The sequence below is a fragment of the Neoarius graeffei genome, chromosome 1 (assembly GCF_027579695.1).
Source record: "Neoarius graeffei isolate fNeoGra1 chromosome 1, fNeoGra1.pri, whole genome shotgun sequence".
Lineage (NCBI taxonomy): Eukaryota > Metazoa > Chordata > Actinopteri > Siluriformes > Ariidae > Neoarius > Neoarius graeffei.
In genome coordinates, this window is record NC_083569.1 from 53,343,361 (window position 1) to 53,366,442 (window position 23,082).

The 23,082-nt window shown below is 41.4% G+C and overlaps 1 protein-coding gene across 1 annotated transcript; it reads right to left on the reverse strand.

Annotated features, from left to right (window-relative positions):
• Nucleotides 1–1,169: 1,169 nt before the first annotated feature.
• slx1b (SLX1 homolog B, structure-specific endonuclease subunit) lies at nt 1,170–22,914 on the reverse strand. The gene is made up of 5 exons (XM_060934398.1): nt 22,557–22,914; nt 7,532–7,583; nt 4,530–4,847; nt 1,630–1,845; nt 1,170–1,537 (listed from the first exon to the last, which is right to left on the reverse strand). Exons 1-5 carry the CDS (start codon nt 22,727–22,729, stop codon nt 1,508–1,510), a joined length of 789 nt encoding a protein of 262 aa, XP_060790381.1. The 5' UTR covers nt 22,730–22,914; the 3' UTR covers nt 1,170–1,507.
• Between the last annotated feature and the right edge of the window lie 168 nt (nt 22,915–23,082).

Consider the following 23,082-nt stretch of genomic DNA (forward strand, 5'->3'; position numbering starts at 1 on the left):
TCCCCCCACCATTAATAATTTAGTTTTCAGTATAAACAAGATGTTAATATGACATAACGGGGACAGCCATGGCCTAAAGGTTAGAGACGCAACTTCAGGACCAAAAGTTTGCCGGGTCGATTCTGATTCGGACCAGTAGGGAAACGTGTGGGTGGGAGGAATGAATGAACAGTGCTTTCCCCTCCCTCTCAAGCAAGGCATCTAACCTCCAACTGCTCCCAGGGGCACAGCAGTGCAGCTCCCCACTGCTCTCTCTCTCTGTGTGTGTGTGTATATATATATATATATATATATATATATATATATATATATTTCACTTTTTTCAGATGTGTTAAATGGAGAGGAAGAATTTCACTGCTCTAATGTATGTGTGACAAATAAAGGCTTCTTTTGTATCTTGTCCACGCAAGTTTTCTGTAAAGCAGTGATCACTAAAGAACAGGAAGTAAGAGCAGCTGAAACGTGTTAGAAACCCACGTGTCTAACTTACACAAGTGTAAAACCACTGCAGAGATTTTACTGTTTAGAGAAGCATGACAAAGAATGTGCGTCTTAACTAATGTCTGAGCCATACAGTTTAAATATGAGCTTTTGAAATTTGTATTCTCTCCTGGCCTAGTCTGAAAGGGACAATTTTCATCAGCGTTTATGGCTCTACATACACCATCTAGTACTTATTTCAGTTATAGGGGCACATTCTGGCATGTGTAGTTACTCAACACATCCCAATTCATTTCCTAAGATTGGTCTTGATGTATAAAATATACGACCTCAAAGTTATTTAAGAACAGTTAAAACACTTACACAAATCAGGAATAAACGAGAACAGCCAAGACAGAGCTGAAATAATTCTGAATTAGAAAGCAAGTCTACTTGAATTCTAACAGCGTCCACTTGTACTACAAAAATGGGACATTGTGTCCATGGGACAGTACAGTAGCCTCTTTTTACGTGAATAGACAGAGTATAAAGACCTCATTCAATGCAGTTACTAATGTCCCATACTTCGCTAGGGCATTTGGTCATCGTATAGAGACTCAAACTTTATTCTCTCTGCAGCTAAATATGACTCACTTATTTACTTTCTACCAAATGTCCACTGATATTAGTGAACAAATTCCTTAATTGAAGGAATGCAGCACTACCGTTTTCATGTAAAAACATCAATGATGAACATAAATACACTGCTTTATTGGTTAATAAATACTTTTCACACTAAAAATGTGTTTAAAAACATGCTCATGAAAGTTGTTCACATCAAAATTCTTTTTTTTTTTGGTTAAAAAAATAAATAAAATAATCCATGTATTTTTATATTCATTGAAATGGAGCAAACCTCCAGTAATGATAAAAAACTAATCATGACATTTTGCATTCTTGAATACACACGGATTCAGAACGTTGGGTGATGCATTCAGATTGAAGTCGTGATTGCAGGTCCTTTAATTTTAAGCATTTTTTTTTTTTGTCCATTAATGTTTGAAGTTGAGGTCACCATCAATTTCGTTCATATCTGCAGCTCATCTGCCCAATGACTCTAAAGAAAGAGAGATAATCACATGGTTATGCTACATCAGGCTACATCAGATTAAACAAACAGCAACGCATCACCAACTGATGGATTTTTACCTGAGAAGAATTTGAAGTAATCTCTTCTAGGTCGCCATAGCAGCCATTTTTGTACCGAATCAAATTCCCCCACAGCACTGAATGATGGCAGCCGGGACACTCGCCCTCTACAGGAAGTAAGTGAGCTGGCTCTGACTTCAAGAAATGTTTTGCCAAGCAAATCAGATGACAGACCATCTTACAGGAGGGATGGAAGCAAGACAATCTGTCTGAAGCCTGAAAGAAAGCAAAAGAGAGTCATAAGGAGATTAGCTATCCCCCCCCCCAAGCCCCCCACTCCAAATTTTCTCAAGTTGAATTGGTTGCCATGGAAATACGGGGCGGGGGGAGCACAGAAATCCCAAAATGTCAAAAGGAACAACTCCTTTAGTTACTTAAAGTGCATATCACGGGTAAATTCAGGAGCAAGATCAATGTAATTCTCCTATTTTACATTAAACTTTGGTCAAATATCTGTCACATTCTGCATTCTCTGCAATTTTTTTTACCTTGCGCAATACCAGAAAAATTCAGTTGAAATCAAGCCATTTGAGATGAATTGGTCCGCCTCTGAAAAAACTCAGCATTTGGATTTCCCGGCAAATATTGATTTTTGTGACGTCATCTGCAGGACGCCTCCCTCTGAATCCTATGAGAAAATTACCTGGTGGTTTTCTGTAAATTTCTTCAACGTTATCGCGTAATTATTAAAATGGTTAACAGATGTATCGTAGGAGGGTGTAGCAACACCAATCTTGATGGGATTAGTACTCAGCGTTTTCCAAAAGACCGGACAATGAGGGAGAAATGGGAGCACTTGGTCTACACAGGCTGTGCACTGAAACCGTGCAAAGCTCGCGTAGCCTGCTGGCGCTTCCGCAGGTGACGTCACAAATCTGGCTCCAGACTCCCTTGGGATTTTTCCAGACGCGTTTTTTTTTTTTTTTTTCTGCTGCAGACAGATGGCCTTGTGCAAAATTACCCTTCTGGATGAGTGTGTAAAGGGACATTCTTTCATATATTAAAAAAAAGAAATTGGTCCAGAATATGCACTTTAACATTACAGTCAGGTTTCATGAAAAAGAAGAGAGAAAAAAAAAAAAAAACCTTCCTAATAGTTTGAGTTATGCTCTGGAAACTAAAATGTTTACAGACAGACGGATGGACAGAGTGATAGCTATATTCCCCAGCATTATATGCCAGGGGGATAAAAAGTTGACATTTTTTTGAGCCCTAAACACAATAATAAAATGTCCAATACAAAAGAATGCGCCTAGTTCTTTCAACTAGACAGTTCTGATCAAAAGGTTACGGGTTCAAGCCCCAGCACCACCAGGCTAACACTGCTGAGCCCTTGAGCAAGACCCTCCAACCTTTTCTGCTTCAGAGGCGCTGCATCATGTCTGAACTTCCTAACAAACTGGAATATGCCAAAAATAAATACAATTTTTTGCTGTATTGTAACGTATAGGATTCTGCTCTTAATATCACTACCTGCCCCTCCATCATGCCTGACAATGCTGCCTAGGTAAGTGAACTACTCTGCTGCTCGCAAGTCTACTCGAGCTACTCGGACTGGCGAAGGGTTTGGGATAGGGGTCGACCGATAATCGGCCTGGCCGATATATCGGGCCAATATTCTGCATTTTTAGGGTTATCGGTATCGGCCATAATTTCCACCGATATGCCGATAACATGCCCTTTTGCAGCCATTTCGTTCCTAACGCGACGGTCACTGCAAGTCCTTTCCTGCACTCGCCTCTCTGAGTTCAAGAACACTGTCCCACCCACCACAACATCTGATTTGTTTGGCACAAGAGATATAGCCAATTGACACATGTAGCTAAACGCTGTGAACTGTTTCAAGGCGGCCGTACGGGCACTCGGGCAGAAGCGGCACAAGGGATACAGCCAATCAACACGCGTAGCTAAACGCTGTGAACTGTTTCAAGGCGGTCGTATGGGCACTCGGGCAGAAGCAGATCCCACTTCAAGGTAAGGACACGCTGCTTTTGCCGCAATAAGTCACAAACACACAAGTTGCAAAAGCACAACATCATTATATGTTTACATTCTTCATCTACTACTCGTTAAAATTGTCCATTTGCATCTGTGTAGCCAGGCAAACTTAGCTTACGGAAGGAAGCACTTGAATTAGCCTACAACCAACTAGTCTTGCTGAAACTACATGTAATGCTTCCTTCACTACAATATAATCCTCCTAAATTGGGAATATTAGGCTTGGGCATTAAAAGCATTAGAATGTAGATGGTTACTTGTTAAGTTGTTACATAATACGGAGTGATAGCCGACTTTATGTTTGATTTTACTTTTTAAAAAATGCTGCAGGCAGCTCCCTACACTTGATTTGTTATTTAAAAACTACTTGAAGTTGGTAAGTCTTACTTAGTTCTTAGTGTAAAAGAATCCAGAGTGTATTTTCATTTATTTTCCACTGAAAATGGTGAGCTGTAATATAGTAGGGAGTGATTTATTTTATTGGTGAATATTTTATTTCTCATTTTATTCTAACTAATGTTTGATTTTATTGTACAAATGCTGCTGGCATCTCCCTGCACAAAATTTCATGTTCAATTTTACAATTAAAACATACATTTCATGGATATGAAGGTCTGTGTCAGTGTGTGCTATGTTTAATTTCATGTGAATTATAATGTTTACATTTATCGGTTGCACATATCGGTTATCGGCATCCCAATTCCATAATAATCGGTATCGGTCCTGAAAAAAAAAAAAAAAAAAACCATATCGGTCGATCCCTAGTTTGGGATGTCGAGTGTTCCAGCAGATCAACTAATTAACAGCCCTGTCTCAGTTGAGGACAGAGAGTAATCCCAGACCCAAGTTGGGAACCTGTGGAGTACTACATAAGTTGCAGTGGGATCAGGATGCAAACCTACCTCCACAATCCCTCTACAGAGCAGACACTGGTCCAGTTGGTTCTCCTCTTGCTCCTTGTCCTCCTGCTGTTTTTTCTTAGCACGAACGCAGCCGAAGGTCAAAGGAATGTGTAGAGGCGGCTGCAGCTGTGGCTCAAACTCCAGCCGGTATTCCTGCCTCAGCCAGCGCACAGTTAGGGGTAGACGACTCCATGGCGCCACACGCAGCATGTTGGAGAGCACACGCCAGTGAAACTGCAGGCTGGATTCTTTACGTGTGCGCCGGGTCACGTGGGAGAGCCGGCGAGAGATGTGTGGGTGCTGCCACGCCCACTCAAACTACAGCAAAGAAAAGGACTTAACTTCGTTGATGTTTTTGGTGATGTTGGACAACAGTTGCACAAAAATTATAATTAATACTACTTTTTTTGCTTTCTTCCAGGACTATTGCAGGTCAGAACAAGAACCAGATTATCACTAACTTGAGAAAGAATCTGTAATAAAATATAGAAACAGGAAAGCCCTACTTAGTACACAAGCACTAAGAAGAAACCTCTATGCAATAAGGCGTGAGTGATAGCATACTGTTGTCATGGTTTTATTTATCCATCACGTCATGCAGCAGAAATACACACAATCCTAAAAGATTCTCTCACAGTGGCACATTAAAGACAAGGAGTAATCACGTAGTTTGGGCCTGGATGCTTTCTTTTTTCATTTCAACATTTTTCCAAATACACCTCATCCAGTGTTCTATATAAAAACTTATGTGAATAAATGACCAGCTAGCAGATTTTACAAACCTGACAAAATTACAAAACTGATTCCTTACAGACGAGAATAAAATTATAGTAATAGGATCGTGAAGAGATTACTCAGCACCACAAAATCTCAGAAAACAAAAGAGGAGGATATGTAAGAGAGACGACTGAATTATTCGCTGAAGGCAAGTGAATATTGGTGAATAATAACCAAGACGAAGTCAAGGTTATTATTCACCCATATTCACATTGCCTTCAGCAAATAATTGCTAATTATTTTTTTCACAGTCCAAATCCTGCACTCTGACTGGCTGGCGACCGGGTCCGTATCCTACGATACGGACCCTGGTTACGGCCCTCTGGCGACTTGCTCGTTCACAACAAACATAGTAGAATGTGTCAACATTTCTCTTTTTTTTTTTAATAAGATTTATTTATAAGATTATCAAAAATCTTATAATTTTTTTGCCAGCTTTTCTCAGGAGAATAGCATTAATTTTACAGCATGGATAGCGATAACGACAATGTTCATAGCGAAAGTGAGTTTTACTACCCTGAGGAAGAAGAAATAAAAGAAAACATTTCAGGAGAAAGCTAAAAACCTCTAACTGCTGCTAACGCCGAGCAAAAACATGGCTGAATCCTGAATGACTCAATTTTGTATAAATAGGGGACTACATAGGCAGCAAAATGTAGTTGTTTTCCTGCCATGGAAGTGCACTTGTATACTGAGGAGGAAGCCATTTGCTTTACAGCCGTGAATGAGGATTCAAAATGGCGGCTCGGCTCGGTTTTCCCTTTTGGGCGCTCTCGTTTTCTGTTAGAATTTGGTAAAGAAAAAAATAAATATATTATTTACCAGCTTAAGGTTGGTTCGTATGGTGAAATACCGTGACCTCGGCCCTGAATACTGACCTCGGCCCAGAGGGCCTCGCTCAGTACTTTCAAGACCTTGGTCACGGTATTTCACCATACGGACCTCCCAGCTGGTAAATAACATATGTATTCTCTCTTAGAAATACCCTCTTTTTTTTTTTAAATTTCACCAAGCCTGAGGTGGATAATTGTTTTAGTATAAATACACCGGTGATCATTTAAAAAAAAAAAAAAAAAAAGACCCAAATTGTCTCATCTCATTATCTCTAGCCGCTTTATCCTTCTACAGGGTCGCAGGCAAGCTGGAGCCTATCCCAGCTGACTACGGGCGAAAGGCGGGGTACACCCTGGACAAGTCGCCAGGTCATCACAGGGCTGACACATAGACACAGACAACCATTCACACTCACATTCACACCTACGGTCAATTTAGAGTCACCAGTTAACCTAACCTGCATGTCTTTGGACTGTGGGGGAAACCGGAGCACCCGGAGGAAACCCACGCGGACACGGGGAGAACATGCAAACTCCACACAGAAAGGCCCTCGCCGGCCACGGGGCTCGAACCCGGACCTTCTTGCTGTGAGGTGACAGCGCTAACCACTACACCACCGTGCCGCCCCGACCCAAATTGTATTAAAAAAAAAAAATAAAATAATTTATTTCAAACTTCAAAAGCAGCATGCAAACGTAATAACAGCGTGGCACAGATTTGTATCACTCATCTATGCCAAGTCACATAAAATATTTTGTATTGAAATCGATAAAATAAAAATCACAATTCCACCTTAAGCCTAGGTCACAACCGGACGTACGATTTTTTGGCTGTGCAATTTTTGGCGTTTCCCCAAATCGCTGCGTTTTTTTTTGTTCGTGGAGAAAGACGCACGTTGGCTGCAAGTTTGCCTTGCAACCTGAAAAAAACATAAGCGCCCGTAGAGTTTGTCTGACATGACAAAGAACCTCTGCGACCAGTCTACGGCTCAAAAATCAGCACGTCACACGCGCGCCCTCCGTGCGTTTCTTGCACGTAGACCAGCCGTAGGAGCACACACGGCCGGTTGTGACCGAGGAATTACTTTTGAATAGATTTAGACCAAACTTTGTACCACCTTTAGTGCTTCTATGAACAGCGTTTTCTTTCATCATTTCTAATTCTTCCTCACTTACAGTGACAAAGCGATTACGACAAATCGAGGTGATTATCGAGAAAGTCTCAATCAGTGCACGTGATTTTCTATAAAATCACCTGCGTATTTATACTAAAGGTCTAATATCCCTTGGTAGCACAATAAAATGAAACAAAGTAAAAAAAAAAAAAAAGAGGTATGACAAGAGATAATATTTGAGAGCTGTACTGCATGTGTGAGGAGGATGCATACTTACCCTTAGAGCAGCAATATCAGATGGAAAGCCATGGATGATGAGCACCATCTCCCTACAGTCAGTCATTCACAGAACAGCAGCATTTCAGTACACTGAGAATTCTACACCATATACACCAGTTTATTAAAAACACACCTGCATTCATTGATACACATTGTAAATATAAAATTATACACAATTACCAGCCAAATTATATCTAATCAGTGCTTCCTTTTCCACTGATGGTCAGTGTAGAGGGAGTTGATGTACTGTATATAGCCTGGCAAGCCAGACTAAATGTGAATATTTAGTTTGGCCTCGCTCGTAGACATTTCTGACGGGTGTGGGAGGAACAACCCGCTGTCTTTCAAACTGTCTCTGTGCGTATAGGCCAACGCTCTGACCAATCAGCACAACAGTGACTGTGACGTAGTCAGAGCGACAGAAAGCAGTGGGGGAGGCCTTGAAATAAATAATTTTTCAAAATGCGTATTAATTAATAAACAGGTTCTAGATATTAAGAAGTTTGGAGATAATGACCACAAGTTTGGAGTCTGTACCACATACACTCATTTTTTTTCCAAGTGTTTTTCAAGGGTTTGCTTAAACTGTTTGGGAGTTTTTATTTTTATTTAGTGGTGTTTGGTGAAATAATTTCCCTTAAATTTAAAATAACGGGAAAATAAGAAACAATCAAAAAGTAATGTTCCAAAGCTGTTTATTAATTCTTCGTACTGCACAAACTAGCCCCATCCTTTTGGCTACGAGCGGAGCTAGCTGGTAGATCAGACTTTTGCCATAGCCGGTCGGCAAAACAGCGAAAACGTCCTTCTTGAAAAGGAATGAGCGGAGAGCCTCTTCCTGCTCATGTTTCAACAAAAACTCCAAGTCTAATTCTTCTAAAACTGATTCCAAAGCGGAGTCAAACGCGCGCTGTTCACTAGCCGTAGCCATCTTTCCTGTTGTGCTTTCTGGTGCGAGGCTAGACCCACTCGTAGGCAAAAATATTTTTGGCCGCTAGGCGGGTGGGTCTAGTTTACTAGGCTAGTACTGTACATACAGTACCAGTCAAAAGTTTGGACACAACTTCTAATTCAATGGTTTTTTGTGACTACTAACTCATAGAGGTGGAGCCACCAAGTCATCGTGTTGTAAGAACGAGTGTAACAATAGCACACTGTGGACGCGCATTACAAATCACCAGAACGGTGAATTGTGATCTCATGATACGAACAGTTCATCTTGGGTAATCAAAGGTACACAAGAAATGAGTGGCGAAGCCGCTACGTCATCGTGATGTAAGGATGAGTGTAACAATAGTGAAACTTCGTAACCAATCAGCACTTATCCTGATCAAGTTTGATTACCCGTTCTACTTCTTGATAAACTTCAGAACCAGAAATGAAATAAGAGAAACCTCATTATAACTTCGTAGTATTGGAAGATAATCTGCAGATAAAAAGACAAACGAAATTCACCTCGTGGTTCGCCAAGGCTACTGATTCGATATCAAGTGTTTATTTTAAGAAAATTTACCTTTTGATTATCACAGCTTTTGTTTGGTCCTTCTGAAAGGTCAAATGAAAGGTTGGGGTTTTTTTTTAGCTTTTTGGCAGATATTTACGCCAACAATTCCAGCCATTCAACAAAAACCGGAGACTTCACTGAAGTTTTAGTCATATCTATGACACAAGATTCAGCAAAGTTTCTAACCACTTCTATTGAAGGAGAAATCTTGGGTGTCAGCAGTGTCAGTTTATACATGTCTTGTTTCAAGTGTAGTAAGAATATACAACCTCCAGCTGCTGCCTCATTTGTAGAATGCCAGAATTGCCTCCTCAATTCAAGTACTTGTACTGAGTACTTATGTTTTTCAATGAAATTTTTTTTAAATAAATTTCTGATATATTCTTGGACAAATGTGAAAACTAAAGGCCAATTTATGCTGACAACCCAGTCCTCGCAGATGGCGTCTGTGTAGCACCCCCCCCTTCGCAGACGCTCTGCGCGCACCTCCCAAAAATTTTGACCACCGCAGAAGCCTCACAGACAGCGTCGCAGACAAGAGGGCTCTGATTGGTCCACTCTACATCTGCTATACACGCACTTCCGCTTCCCTACTTTCCCGGTTTGGTTTGTTTTCACGACCGCCATTTTTAAAACACGAGCGAAGATGGAGCAGCACGAAGAGCGGTTGATCGAGGAAGTGAGGAAGTACGTACATCTATACGACTCCAGTTCTAGTCATTATAAGTAACCGGAGGATAAACACTCCACTAACCACACCCACCAACTACTCCTAGCGATTTCGCGACTTCGCGCCCCCTTGCGTTGTGGCGGTGAATAACATCGCGCACGCCTATTACTCCCCGCTCAACGATAAATTACAACTGTCTGCGAAAAGCTATCTGCGAAAGCCTTGTCGCAAGAGCATGCAGAGGCCCTAAGAGTAAAAGTATAATTGGTCAAACTTCTGCTATTCGCTTTAAGTTTTATTTTGAGTCTTTACACTACAATTGTGAAACAAAACGTGTTCATTAGTACTAAATAATGCTTCTCAGACAATTCATGAACAAGTGCTTTCTTATTATTTTGAAAATAGATACAATTCACAGCACTGTATTTTGAACAAAGCCCTGATGCCACTCACAGCTTAGTGACGCTTACAAGAGATGAGGCTCGTATAATTGAAGACATGTATACACACACTATACTGTATGGACATTAGGGTTGGGCGGTATTACGGTAAGAAGGTATCCCGAGGTATCCAAAAGTACCAACGGTATCGGTCTCATTACCGTCATTTAAAAAAAAAAAATATAATATCTAAATAAATATGGAGTACATGAGGTCAGAATATAAAATAATAAATTGAAGATCATCCCGAATAACTGTGTGATCGTATTTTCACTAATTCTATCAATTTCCTAAAGAAGTTTTCATCGCGTGCAGGGTTGTTTATGTCGTTACCATGGCAACCCTGCGTGACATTTTGGAGTCTGACAGAAAGCTTCGCAAGAGACTGAGCCCGGGGGTGTCATGGCTCAGATGGCTAAGGCACCGTACCATAAATCCGGGGACCCGGGTTCGATTCCGACCCGAGGTTATTTCCCGATCCCGTCTCTCTCTCCCCCGCTCATTTCCTGTCTCTCTATACTGTCCTATCTAAAAAAAAAAAAAAAAAAAAAAAACTGAGACCGCGGTTGAAAGATGGCAAGTCAAGATAACGAGTTAGTGGCAAAAAAAAAAATAATACAACATCGGCAGTGTGGCAGTATTTTGGTTTCAAACCAAACGAAAAATCTAATATGTCCCCTAAGGCACACCATAGCCTGGGGTACTCCACTTCCACAAGATCTCTCCAATGAGTTGTGTTTTGAGTAGGTTACATGAGTAACAACAAGGTAAAATAATATAACGTATGACATTTGGGATGTGGGTAATAAACGTTTGAAATGTCATCTACTGAAGAAACGGAAGAAAACATCGTAGCGTAAACTGTTCGGTTTCTGGTGGGAATTAGCAATGCGCTTGCTATCTTTGTTGGGTGTGTTAAACCGTATGGATTTAAGTGGAATAATTGTAAGGAGTTATGTGATCAAGACAACGTTTTAAGCAAGGTAAGGCCATTTGATGATTAATTTCCCCGCCATGGCATGACGTGGGCCCATATGATTTTGCCTTGTGCAGCTATCACGCATTTGAATTAGGTTCACCTCATTTGCGCTGAAGAATATGGTTTATCGCGCAGTCTAAACGGACTTGGGTGTTGGTTGATTCTTTTTCTTTTTTTTTATTTCCCATGCTTGAAAGGGTATGATCCTGCTCATCGTGTACTTTTTTTTGATGGAGTAGGTGAAATAGTGCTGCAAATGGCGTTTCAACGCAGACATGTGTAAACGACAGTTGAATGCTATTTTCAAGATGAAGGAAGAGTTGCGTGATGCTTTGAAATATCTCTTAATCCATTCATCAATGCACAAAATTCGCTTTGCTGCTTAAATCCATACCACAATGCACACAATTCACTATGCTGCTTTTAAATAGTACATTTGAGGCATAGGCGCACGTTACACAGTAGGCCGAAACAAAATATTATTTTTTTTCTCGGTAATACCGTATACCCCGGGAAAACACAGAGACGGTTTAAAGGTATCAAAATTTGGATACCGCCCAACCCTAATGGACATGGTATCAGAAAACAATTTTATTTATAAGCAGTAGCCACATGTACACACACAGTACCTATTTTCTTTATTTGTATTAAGTCACTTCATGTCAAAGTAATGATGGATGTCGTTTCTCTTTACTTAGTTGAGCGCTTCTTGACATAATATGGATTACTACAGTTGTGGAATAGGGCTATTTACTGTATTTTTATTATTATCCCTGTCTTCCTGTCCTGTTCCCCCTCTGTAAGGACAGGTTGATGGCCAATTTCACTGGTAACAGTGACAATAAAGGGTTCATTCATTCATTCATTTACTGTTTGATAAACACATGAAGGCAAGCCCCATGTCCGTGAGGACGGCATTTTGTAGTGCTGTCCGAAACCTTAGTGAGGATTATTTACACCCTATAGATAGTTTTCACATGACATCACAGAGTCGGGGATTCCCTGGTGGTGGCCATCTTGTAGGGCAAGCTTACCGTACGGGTCACTGAGCACACATTGTAACGCGCGAGTTACATTTATTTATATATTATTTACATTTATAGTTGCATTATTACTATTTAAAGCTAGCAATGGTGCACACCTGTTGTATTCACGGCTGTCGTAACAGGTCAGATGATGTCAAGCGGAGCCTTTATGGAATTCCCACTGTACGGGAGCACGAAGGCGAGCAAACAAAAACTCAGCATACAAAGGAGAAATCTATGGCTTGCGAGAATCAACTGCAAGGATTTTCAGCCTTCCAAACACAGCATAGTCTGCTCCGATCATTTTATAAGTGGTAAGTTGTTTAAATAAACAATCAATTTGTGTAACAAGCCTACATACCAGTTAATTACATTACAAAGTTTATACTGACATGGTACTGTAATACCACTAATGGATGTAAAATTTGTCTTAAACCAACTCGATATTATACACACATTTATATGCAGTATTGACAGCTCTAAAATTCCAATGTTTACATATCTTGGCTGTAATTAGGACACGACTGTCACTTGTTTTTGGTGGACTTCACGGACCCAACCACAGACAAAATAGTTGTATGACTCCAGCGACTTGTACGCTTTGAGGTCATCAAGTGGGTAGGCGCTTTTAGTATTCACGAAATAGTTCACAATATCAGGGTACGATATGGATGGCAGCCCTGCATAGTCACTTGAAAATGCTTCTTTGTCCACTTCGTAGGGGTCAATTCCCCCAATCAAGGCCAGTTTGGCTGCATACCGTTGTCGTGAGATGTCATCCAATGTATCCATATACTTCCGTTTGCTTGATTTTGCCGACATTGATCTTTATTTTAGAAGACTGACTATATAACTTCATAAATTCGTCCAAGATAACGTAGCCAGTAGTGGCGATGGTCCGTTTTGTTTGCCCCGCAAGATGGCAGCTGGAGGGCGTTCCCCGGAATGCCGTGACGTCAGTGAAAACTATCAATAGACCCTTCCCACTGCCGTCACCGGAAACCGGAAGTAAACAAACCCTGCGCCATATTGGAAGACCAACAAACTCGTGATTAGGGGGAAATAACGGCAGCGCGCGGAATTTAAACCCACGAGGCACTTGATTCATCATAAACCTACAATGGTAAACTTGTGCTGTGTTAGGGTGTTCCAACAAAGCTGATGGGAAAGGTGAAAAGAAGTCTTTCTACAGAATACCAGCTGTGATTGAGACACAAGCAAACCAAGGAGCTTTCTGCCAGGAGACAGAGATTAAGTGCATTACTGAGTGTCTGTGAGCAAAGGAGAGCCTGAACGTTGCAACCTCCCTATTGGCTGTTTGTAAAAATGTATCAATTGTTGCCCTTCATTGCGGACTCGAGAGACGAGACCTGACGAGTTAGTTCGTTGGTAGCAGAACAAAATGTCTGGACACAAATTGGGTTTTCAGAAAAGGAAAGAAAATAAATGCAGGATCGAAAATACAAAAAAGGAGGCAGAAAAAGCAAAACGAGTTAAGGTAGGACAAATGGTTACTTTTCTGAGGCAGCCCGCCGTGGCTGCCTGCAGGCTTATTTATTATAGCCCATTTAGTTAAAATAGTTGATATAAAATGTTTATAGTTATGTGATGGTTGTCCTCAGTGTTCGAACTATGCCAATGTTTTCGGGGGGTCCCTTTTTTTCCCTGGGGGGGTGCTTGCGCTTGTCTCGGAGCGCGGATCTCCAAACACGAGAAGCCTATTTTACGCACATATCACACGGACTCCACATCTCCATACACGCATCGCGTCTGAAGTCATAACTCATCAGGGGAAATCATGTCCGCATTGGCATGTTCAAAAAACAACCTCGTGTCAACAATGATACCACACGCAAGGAAAAAAAAAAAAAAAAAAAAAAAAAACAGTCAGGCTACTCAACAACCAACCTGGCAGCAGCAGTCGTTGTCATACCGGTTTATTTTATCTTTGATGTAAACACAACACTTCGGATATGCAAATGCTTCCCGTTACACACGACTGCTATGTCAGTAAACATAATTTTGCCAATATTTTAGAGACCCCCCAACTAGGGTTGGGCGGTATTACGGTAAGAAGGTATCCCGAGGTATCCAAAAGTACCAACGGTATCGGTCTCATTACCGTCATTTAAAAAAAATATATAATATCTAAATAAATATGGAGTACATGAGGTCATAATATAAAATAATAAATTGAAGATCATCCCGAATAACTGTGTGATCGTATTTTCACTAATTCTATCAATTTCCTAAAGAAGTTCTCATCGCGTGCAGGGTTGTTTATGTTGTTACCATGGCAACCCTGCGTGACATTTGGAGTCTGACAGAAAGCGAAGACTACCGAAATCTCGCGGTGCGATGACGTCTTGCGGGAAGGGTCTATATAGCGCACTCAAAGTATCCCACAATGCATCACAAAAAGTAGTGTACAACAATGATCACTAACCAAAGCAATATATAATCTACCATCATGCATTGCGGTCGCACTGAAAGAAAGCAAATTAAAAGTCTCAAATTTGATTTCATAAAAGGCAGCAGCAAAGAAGAAAGTACTCAGCCTTGATAATTAAAAAAAATAAATTAAAAAAACAACACTGAAAGATGCAGGTACTTTGTATTGATTAATGTGGGAAATATGCCAAGTATAATATGTATTTGTTATTTTGAAAACCCACCAGTCGACTGATCTAGCACATTTTAATTGTGCGACAGTAATGACGTAAACACCAGCGCGACGGATTAGTGTCCGAAAGCGTTTTTCATTTTACCAATGAGCTCACTATATAGTAATTCCCTATATTACATAGGGAATTACTACATTACTACATAGTAATTCCCTATATAGGGAGTAGTGAACGAGTGAGGGATTTCGGACACAGGGAAGAAATTGCACTAATTAACTTTTGACGAGGCACCTGTTAACTGAAAAGCATTCCAGGTGCCTAGTAGAGCCCTGCACTCCCGCGGGACCCGACGCAAAGCAGTGCGGCGCGGGACAAATTTTTAAAGCTCATTGCTAGTCTGGCTAACACGACTTCAAAGCTCTGCGAGCATTTGGTCTGGCATAGATATTAAGCCCAACCGTTTCCCAAAGCGCGTGGTTGACCCGCCTCCCTGAAATGCCTCATTTTGCTACTGGTCGAAGCCAGAAAAGGCTGTGACGAAGCTTAAACCAATCACATCACTCTTTCCTCTGACGTATGTGACGCGACGGGGCTAACTGGTAGATTAAACCAATCGCATCACTCTTTCCTCTGACGTATGTGACGTGACGGAAACTGCTTGAGTAACAGGAAGAAGGAGGAGGAGCCAGTCGGGAGCAAGGCGAAAACGTCCTTCCTTTCAATAAATACCTCCAGGGCTGCTCTTTGCTCCGTTTTCAATGAGAACTTCCCGTTGAATGCTTTCAATACAGCATCTACCGCTGTGTCAAAGGCTTGCCGCTGCTCCATGTTCGTAATGTTTCTAGTGAATGAAGCGCTTCCGGCATAGATTCTGTAAACAATCTATGGCTTACGGTCGCAGTTCTACTACGTCACTGCCTCGAACACGCCTCTACCCAGGGCCGTTGGAGATGCTCAAAGTTGATTGGCTCCCGATTTTTTGGGAGCTTGGAAGAGCTGGAGATAGCTTGCCTTGCCAGACTAAGCTCGCAACAGCCCCCCGTGTTGTGTCACACTTAGGATGGGCGGGCCCAGGCTAGCTCATTGCGGGCGCGAGTGCTCATTGTGGGCGCGGGGGGGAGAGGTGATAAGTTGCAGTCCCACTAACTAAAAACGTGTTTAAAATAAAATTTATAAATTATTAATTTATGTCTATCATATATAATTTGTGCTGGATATTTTATTTGGTGTCAACTGCATTCAACATGGCGGACGGAATGTCTCGATGTTTAAATATCTCAGTTGTTTGACGGTGTATCGCACAGATTGTTCAATTTAAAGCGAGAAATAGTGTATAATCTGAGGAGCTGGTTGTGGTTGCGCAGCACTTCATATGAGAGGAGAATGAAATCGCGGTTGGAATCATAACGCCACAGACTCAGAAGTGCGAGTGCGCAAAGCGAGAGCTGTCAATCAAAGCGAGAGCTGTCAAAGCGAGAGCTGTCAATCATGAGCGCATGCAGCGCTCAACTTGGAATGTGCCAGCATGTCAGAGTCTAAACAATAAACCTAACAATGCCACCTATAAATACACAACATGTAGATCTACATAACGTTATCTGTGCCATCTCACAGCAGTTTGCTTAGCTATTTTTAATCAGGGCAAATAGCCTTATAGCCAAAACTAGTATATGATGCTTTAATTTATGGAGATGCCTTTTGTTTACACGTGATTTCCAGATGAGGGGTATTGCAATTTTATATTAGTCTAAATGAACATCTACACCAAGTTGCAAGCATCGGGGGAGATTATGGACGCACCAAATTTGGCTTAACAGTCATTTAATGGTGAAATGCCATTCGCACTGTCAGCCAACTTCGGGCTGTTTCTCTGAATTCCGACAATAAACGAGACCATCCGAACACATCTGAAAACATCGTGGTTTGAACTGTTGGTTCAAATCAACTTGGTACTACAGCTTTGGGAAACAGTCGTTTTTTGGATGTTAGTTAGTTCAAACTTGCATCGTACCATATTGGTTTAATGCTAACTTGGTTGGCTGTTTGGGAAACGCACCCCTGAACGCGAGCTGTACATATTTATGCTCAAAGGGGGGCGGGGCACCATCACGCTGTGTCTTTAAATTATATTAATTTCTTATAGGCCTACTTGTATTTCCTAGAATGTAAATGTGAGGAGTGACATATAAGCTATGTGCAATGTACAATATTCTTAATATCCACTGTAGATTTTGTTAGGCGTGTTGGGTATCTCTGTAAAGCCTCAGCTGCGCATGCCGCCTGGCAACACGCACCCTCGCTCAAGGCGCCAGGTGAAGGATCGGTCAGTGGAGAGCTCAGCTAAGCTCAGCATGTTTAATTCCCCAAGCCAATGACAAGAACTTTCGTGAGAAATAACGCGAACGTCTGCATCATGCGGGATTTGCGGGCGGGAGCGGGACAAAATATGGCAGGCGCGGGCCTGAAAATCACAATTCTTTGTGGGAGCGGGACTGAAAATTCTGTCCCGCGCAGAGCTCTAGTGACTACCTCATGAAGTTGGTTAAGATAACGCCAATAGTGTGCAAAGAGTCAAGGTAAACGCTGGCTACTTTGAAGAATCTTAAATAAATAAATAAATAAATATTCTTTACCAGCTGGGAGGTCCGTATGGTGAAATACCATGACCAAGGTCTTGAAAGTACTGAGCGAGGCCCTCTGGGCCGAGGTCAGTATAGAGTGCTTCGAGGTCAGCGCGAACCCGGCGGCGGCCATATTGGAAGTCAAACGTCGCTGTGTCAGTGCATTGTTGTTGCTCAGCGAAGCAAAATGTCGAATACGCGTGTCATTGTTGGCTGTAGTAGCCGGGGGAAAAGGGTGGCAAAAGCTTCCACAGACTCCCTAAAGTCGTGACTAACCAGGGAATTGCAGCACAGGAGAAAAGCAAGCGGAGGAGACGACAGTGGCTGGCTGCCATTAACCGATCAAATTTAGGACAACTTGACTGTATCCGGATTTGTTCTGATCACTTTGTGACAGGTAGGTTAAATTGTCTTGAATTTCATAGTTACTAAAATAAATGTGATACAAACTATTATCTTTTCTATGTACTTTCAGCAATGATTAATGGATATATTTGTCACATTAGGTAGCTTAAGGGCCCCATACACGTTCAAAAAAAGTTGTCAAAAGTTTGATCGTGTGTAGGGTGTTTTGATGTCAAAAATTTGATGTCAAAATTTTGAACCCAAATTTTGACATATCAAATCACTTTGATATTTTTTGAAGAGTCGTCAAATTATTGATGCGTGTGTGGGGGGCTTGTCTTTCCAATTGCTTGCGGAGATGTTGCAGTCAGGAATTTCAAGTCTTCAAAAGAATTTCCAGATGCCAGGTACCTCAGTGTGATGGACAAGCGTTCACTTGGTGGTATAGATGAACGCATCACAGTGTCTTCTTTCAATATCAATGGCTTGACAAGGTCCAATAATTCATCGAAGGATGGGGCATCCATCCTAAGGAAATTACGGAAGTCCTCTGGTTCTTTGAGACGAAGTTCTCAAAGAACCAAAGAACATAAGTTAGTGTTTCCCAAAGAACATATAAGTTAGTGACAACTCTACCCAAAGAGTTGGATTGATTAGACAAGATAGAAAGAAAATCTGAACATACCGGTAGTGTAACTCTTTCCCTTTGGACGCATAATAGAACCTCCCATTGCTAGGGCTACACATGGAGTAATGCATATTTGCATAAAAGAAAACAAACTTCCACATACAAGTTATAACTTTATTGAACTGTGAAACTGTGGCCCATAACCTCTTAACGGGTACACAGATTTGCACTAAACCTTGTGTGTCAATACTTCACATTAGGTACAAGATCTGATTACATTTTGTCGGCCAACACTTTCAAGATGGCCAACATTTTGTTTGTGGAATAATCTTTTGAACAGGTGAACAGATTTGCACAAAAAATCTTATGTGCTAGGCAGGCTTTTAGGCAGGATTTTTTTTTAGGGAGTCTAACTTTTTTGCAGGTGTCACTGTATGTGGCGAGGTGTAGCGGCGCGTTGAGCGCCGCTGGCACGAGTGTTTTAGGGGGTTCCGGGGGTACTCCCCCGGAAAATTTTGAAATTTCTAATGCTCTCAAATGCTATTTCCTTCATTTTGACAGCAAATTTTGAGCAATACAGCCAAGTGTTTTTGCCTTTGTTACAACATTCTTGTATCAATAGTAAGGCTGGACTGGGGGGAGGCATGTGTGCATGGAAAAATTCAAGCCAGATTCATTTTAGGTAAAACAACTTTCTTTAATGTCTTAATGTAAACAAAATTAAGACTGGAAGGTGGTATTTCTACTTTATGTCGTTGTGTTCAAAAGATATGGGCTGTCAAACACACTTTGACAGATTGTGACACCCTATAGGGTTGGTTGTCACAATGTTATTTCAATGGGGCGGTACAGGAACCGAAAATACATACATATTTTTGAGAATTATGTAAAAATGTTAAAGAAAATGTATTCAAAATACATGTAGGTATAACAGATTGGTAATACAATATCAACTTTGGGAACACCAAAACAAAATACACTGCAAACTGCGTATATTTTTAATGAATATTATTATTAAAATGGGTATATTTCTGGGATTTTTTGAGCTGGAGTTGCATATTAAGCATGACAAATTAGCTATAAAGCTTTCTGATCGCAGAATACTACATAAATAAAGCTTGTTGTAGCTGTGTTTGTCTCAGTCAGTAGTGCACCTATTGCAATTGCATTACATGTGACAACCAACCCCGAACAGAGTGTGACAACCAACCCCGGCTGACCAGTTTTGCTTTCAAAGCCGCTAGCGTCCAAAGATTTAGTATAACAAAGAAAAAAACACACAGGAAATATGGCTAAGTCTTCAAACATTATAATGGTATTCGTTTTTTCAATAGAAACCCATTAATTACAAAGCTAGAAGGTAAAAACCAAGGTACTAAAAATTTACATTTAGGTATGAAAAACCTTCAAATTGTTCTCACCTTTGAAATGCATGCAACACACAATAACTTTTCAGGTAGAATGACCCCAGTACTAATTCTAAACATTTCTATCTTGGTGGAATTGAGCAGCGCCCTATGGTGGCTGAGATATGACGAATGTGACAACCATAACTTAATGCATATTAACCAAACATAACGCATATTACAAGTGCTTTGTACACCAAATTTATTTAATAACCCATTTATTTATAACGAGGGCTCTCACAACTTAGAAATTAGTGCAGCCATAGAAACGCGTGTTTCTGTAGCTCTGCGGCGGGTGCCTATATTTTGTACTCTGGGCTCGTGCTGTTGCTATGGTAACCCTGGGCGTCTTCGGGAAAGACAGCTGTCAAAGCGAGACTTCTGAAATTTCCAAAATGGCGGTGTCAACAAAGCTTGTAGATCCTCGGAAAGCTCAGACTCGGCGATTTTTTAACATATTCAGCTAAGTTACCGGACATAACACGGGCGGAAATATTAGGGCGTCTTTAGGGCGTCGTACTAAAAAGTAGGGCGTCCAATTTCTTGTTTTTTTCAGTACAGGGCGTCGAAAAGACGCCCAGACGCCCCTCTATCTAAAAGCCTGGTGCTAGGTACATCAACTCATTACATTTAGATCAGGTCAAATGGCAAACACGAACCCACACACACACACACACAAAGCGCACACACATGACAAAGACAAGACACACACCCTAAAGATACAAAACACACACAACCCAAGCCCTATTTTGGCAGTCTCTCAACACATTGCCAAGTTTGCTTAAGATAGTCATTTGCACCAGTCCTGTAGTCGTGAAGGCCCGTGGGCAGAGTCAACACCTTCCTCCCAGAGATCAGTGTTTTAGAGGGTTAATCTTAATCATTTGAACAGTTCAACAGATTTGCTCATCACATTTTGGATGCCTCAAATGGCGCGCACACAACGCACCAGGCGCGCGCGCGCACACAACGCATTACATGTGTCTCGATCAACTTTTCAATGAGCGCCTCTCGCCGATTGCCATCTACCGCCTTTAGCCAGTCTTTAAAATCAGGTTCCTCCAGCCAGAGGTCTGAAAATTTGCATTTCCCCATTGTTTAATTTTCGTGCAGATGTCGGCAGTCGGGTTAACAGATAGATTCGACTAGAGCCGTATAAACAAAGTCAATCTCGTACTAAACAATCTCTGGTATAAATTTATACTGGATTCGACCGTTATTGGAATTCAATGCGCATGCGCCACCAACTCCTCACTGCGGTCCTCCTCGATACATAAAAATAAATTCGCCCAAATGTAGTAATTTATGGATATTTTGGCATGCAGGTTAATTAAACGAATTAGAAAACACACAGGCCCAGTTGGATGGGGGTCAAAAAAATTTACTACCACGTCAGATTACGTTTACTACCTTTTACTACTTTTTACTGGCCATAATTTAGCCTATTTTAATTAACTACCTTTTAAAACCCCGCGGGAACCCTGCTTATGCAAAGAAAGACAGCATAGACGTTTTTTCCTCCCTATAAGTGGGGGGGACCGAGCGAGGTGAATTTAAATCTGGGTGGGACGAGTCCCCCCCCCTCTATCTGCGCCCGTGATTATGCGCCATGTTGTTGTAACTTTTTTGAGAGACCTGCCGCCTACTTCAGCGCAGAATAGTGACGTTTGTGGCTTGTTGATGACGTGTAAGTCGGATGAATGCGACCTGGCGGTTCAGACTGAAGTCGCATATGAAAAGAGCGGATAGGAATCGGAATTAGGACCACATATCCAAACGGCCTGGGTCGGATTTGAAAAAAAATCGGATCTGTGGCGTTCATATTGTCAATAAAAGATCGGATACAGGTCACATATGGGCGAAGAAATCGGATTTGAGTCACTTCAGCCTGCAGTGTGAACGTAGCCTATGATGAGCGCTCTGGAGCGAGTGACTTCCAAGATGGCCGCGCCGACCGCATGGTTACTATTCTTAGCATCATCTCGGAGCACTCTATTCAAGGCCGAGGTCACGGTATTTCACCATACGGACCGACCTTAAGCTGGTAAAGAATATATGTATTTTTTTCTTTACCAAATTCTAACAGAAAACGAGAGCGCCCGAAAGGGAAAACCGAGCCGAGCCGCCATTTTGAATCCTCATTCACGGCTGTAATGCAAATGGCTTCCTCCTCGGTATACAAGTGCACTTCCATGGCAGGAAAACAACTACATTTTGCCGCCTATGTAGTCCCCTATTTATACAAATAGGAGTCATTCAGGATTCAGCCATGTTTTTGCTCGGCGTTAGTAACAGAGGTTTTTAGCTTTCTCCTGAAATGTTTTATTTTATTTCTTCTTCCTCATGGTAGTAAAACTCACTTTCACTGTGAACACTGTCGTTATCGCTATCCATGCTGTAAAATTAATGCTATTCTCCTGAGAAATGCCGGCAAATGTATAAGATTTGATAATCATAAATAAATCTTATTAAAACAAAGGTAAAATGTTGACCAAAAAAAAAATGCTACTATGTTGTTGTGAACGAGCGAGTCACCAGAGGTCCATAACCGGGGTCCGTAACGTAGGATACGGACCCGCTCGCCAGCCAATCAGAGCGCAGAATTTGGACCGCGAAAATTTAATTTTTTTATTCCCATTTATGCAGCATACAAGAGTCAAGGATGGAGATACTATCCACTCAGAAACGTATGTAAAAATAAAATGTCCTGTGTATTAAGTAAATGTACCTGATAACCTGAACACTGTGTGTATAGATCCTGTGTGTGTAGTTGTTACTCACCACGGTCCTCTTCCGCTGGTCTTCTTGGCTCCTCCTTTGCGCCTCCCGGCATTGTGTTGGCAGATTCTCCGCTCGGGGTTCACAGTGAAGCCGATGTAAATGCGCCCCTTATATTTGGGGTTGGTGCAGTACAGCATGTACACACCGTAAAAGCTCTCCACCTCCACTACCATGGTAACACACCAGCGGACTGCAAATGCCACTGATTTCCACAGAAACACTGTATCGTCATGATCAGCTACACTGAGGCACAGCGACCCTAAATATCGAGAATAATTGTGAAAGAGAAATCATTTCAGAAACCGCATATCTCCTACCTGAGTCATTATATCATCTGAACCAGTTTTTCAACTTGAAAACAATCCTCTTTACGGTTTATTAGTGCTGCCTAGGTATCGCCTGACAAATTTTATGTCAAAATTATACGGACTTGGAATATAAAATGCAGCAGTTCGCGTCATCTAAATCTCTAAATTATTATTTTTGTCTGTTGAATGTAAAGAGATATAAGTTTATTTTTATTTAC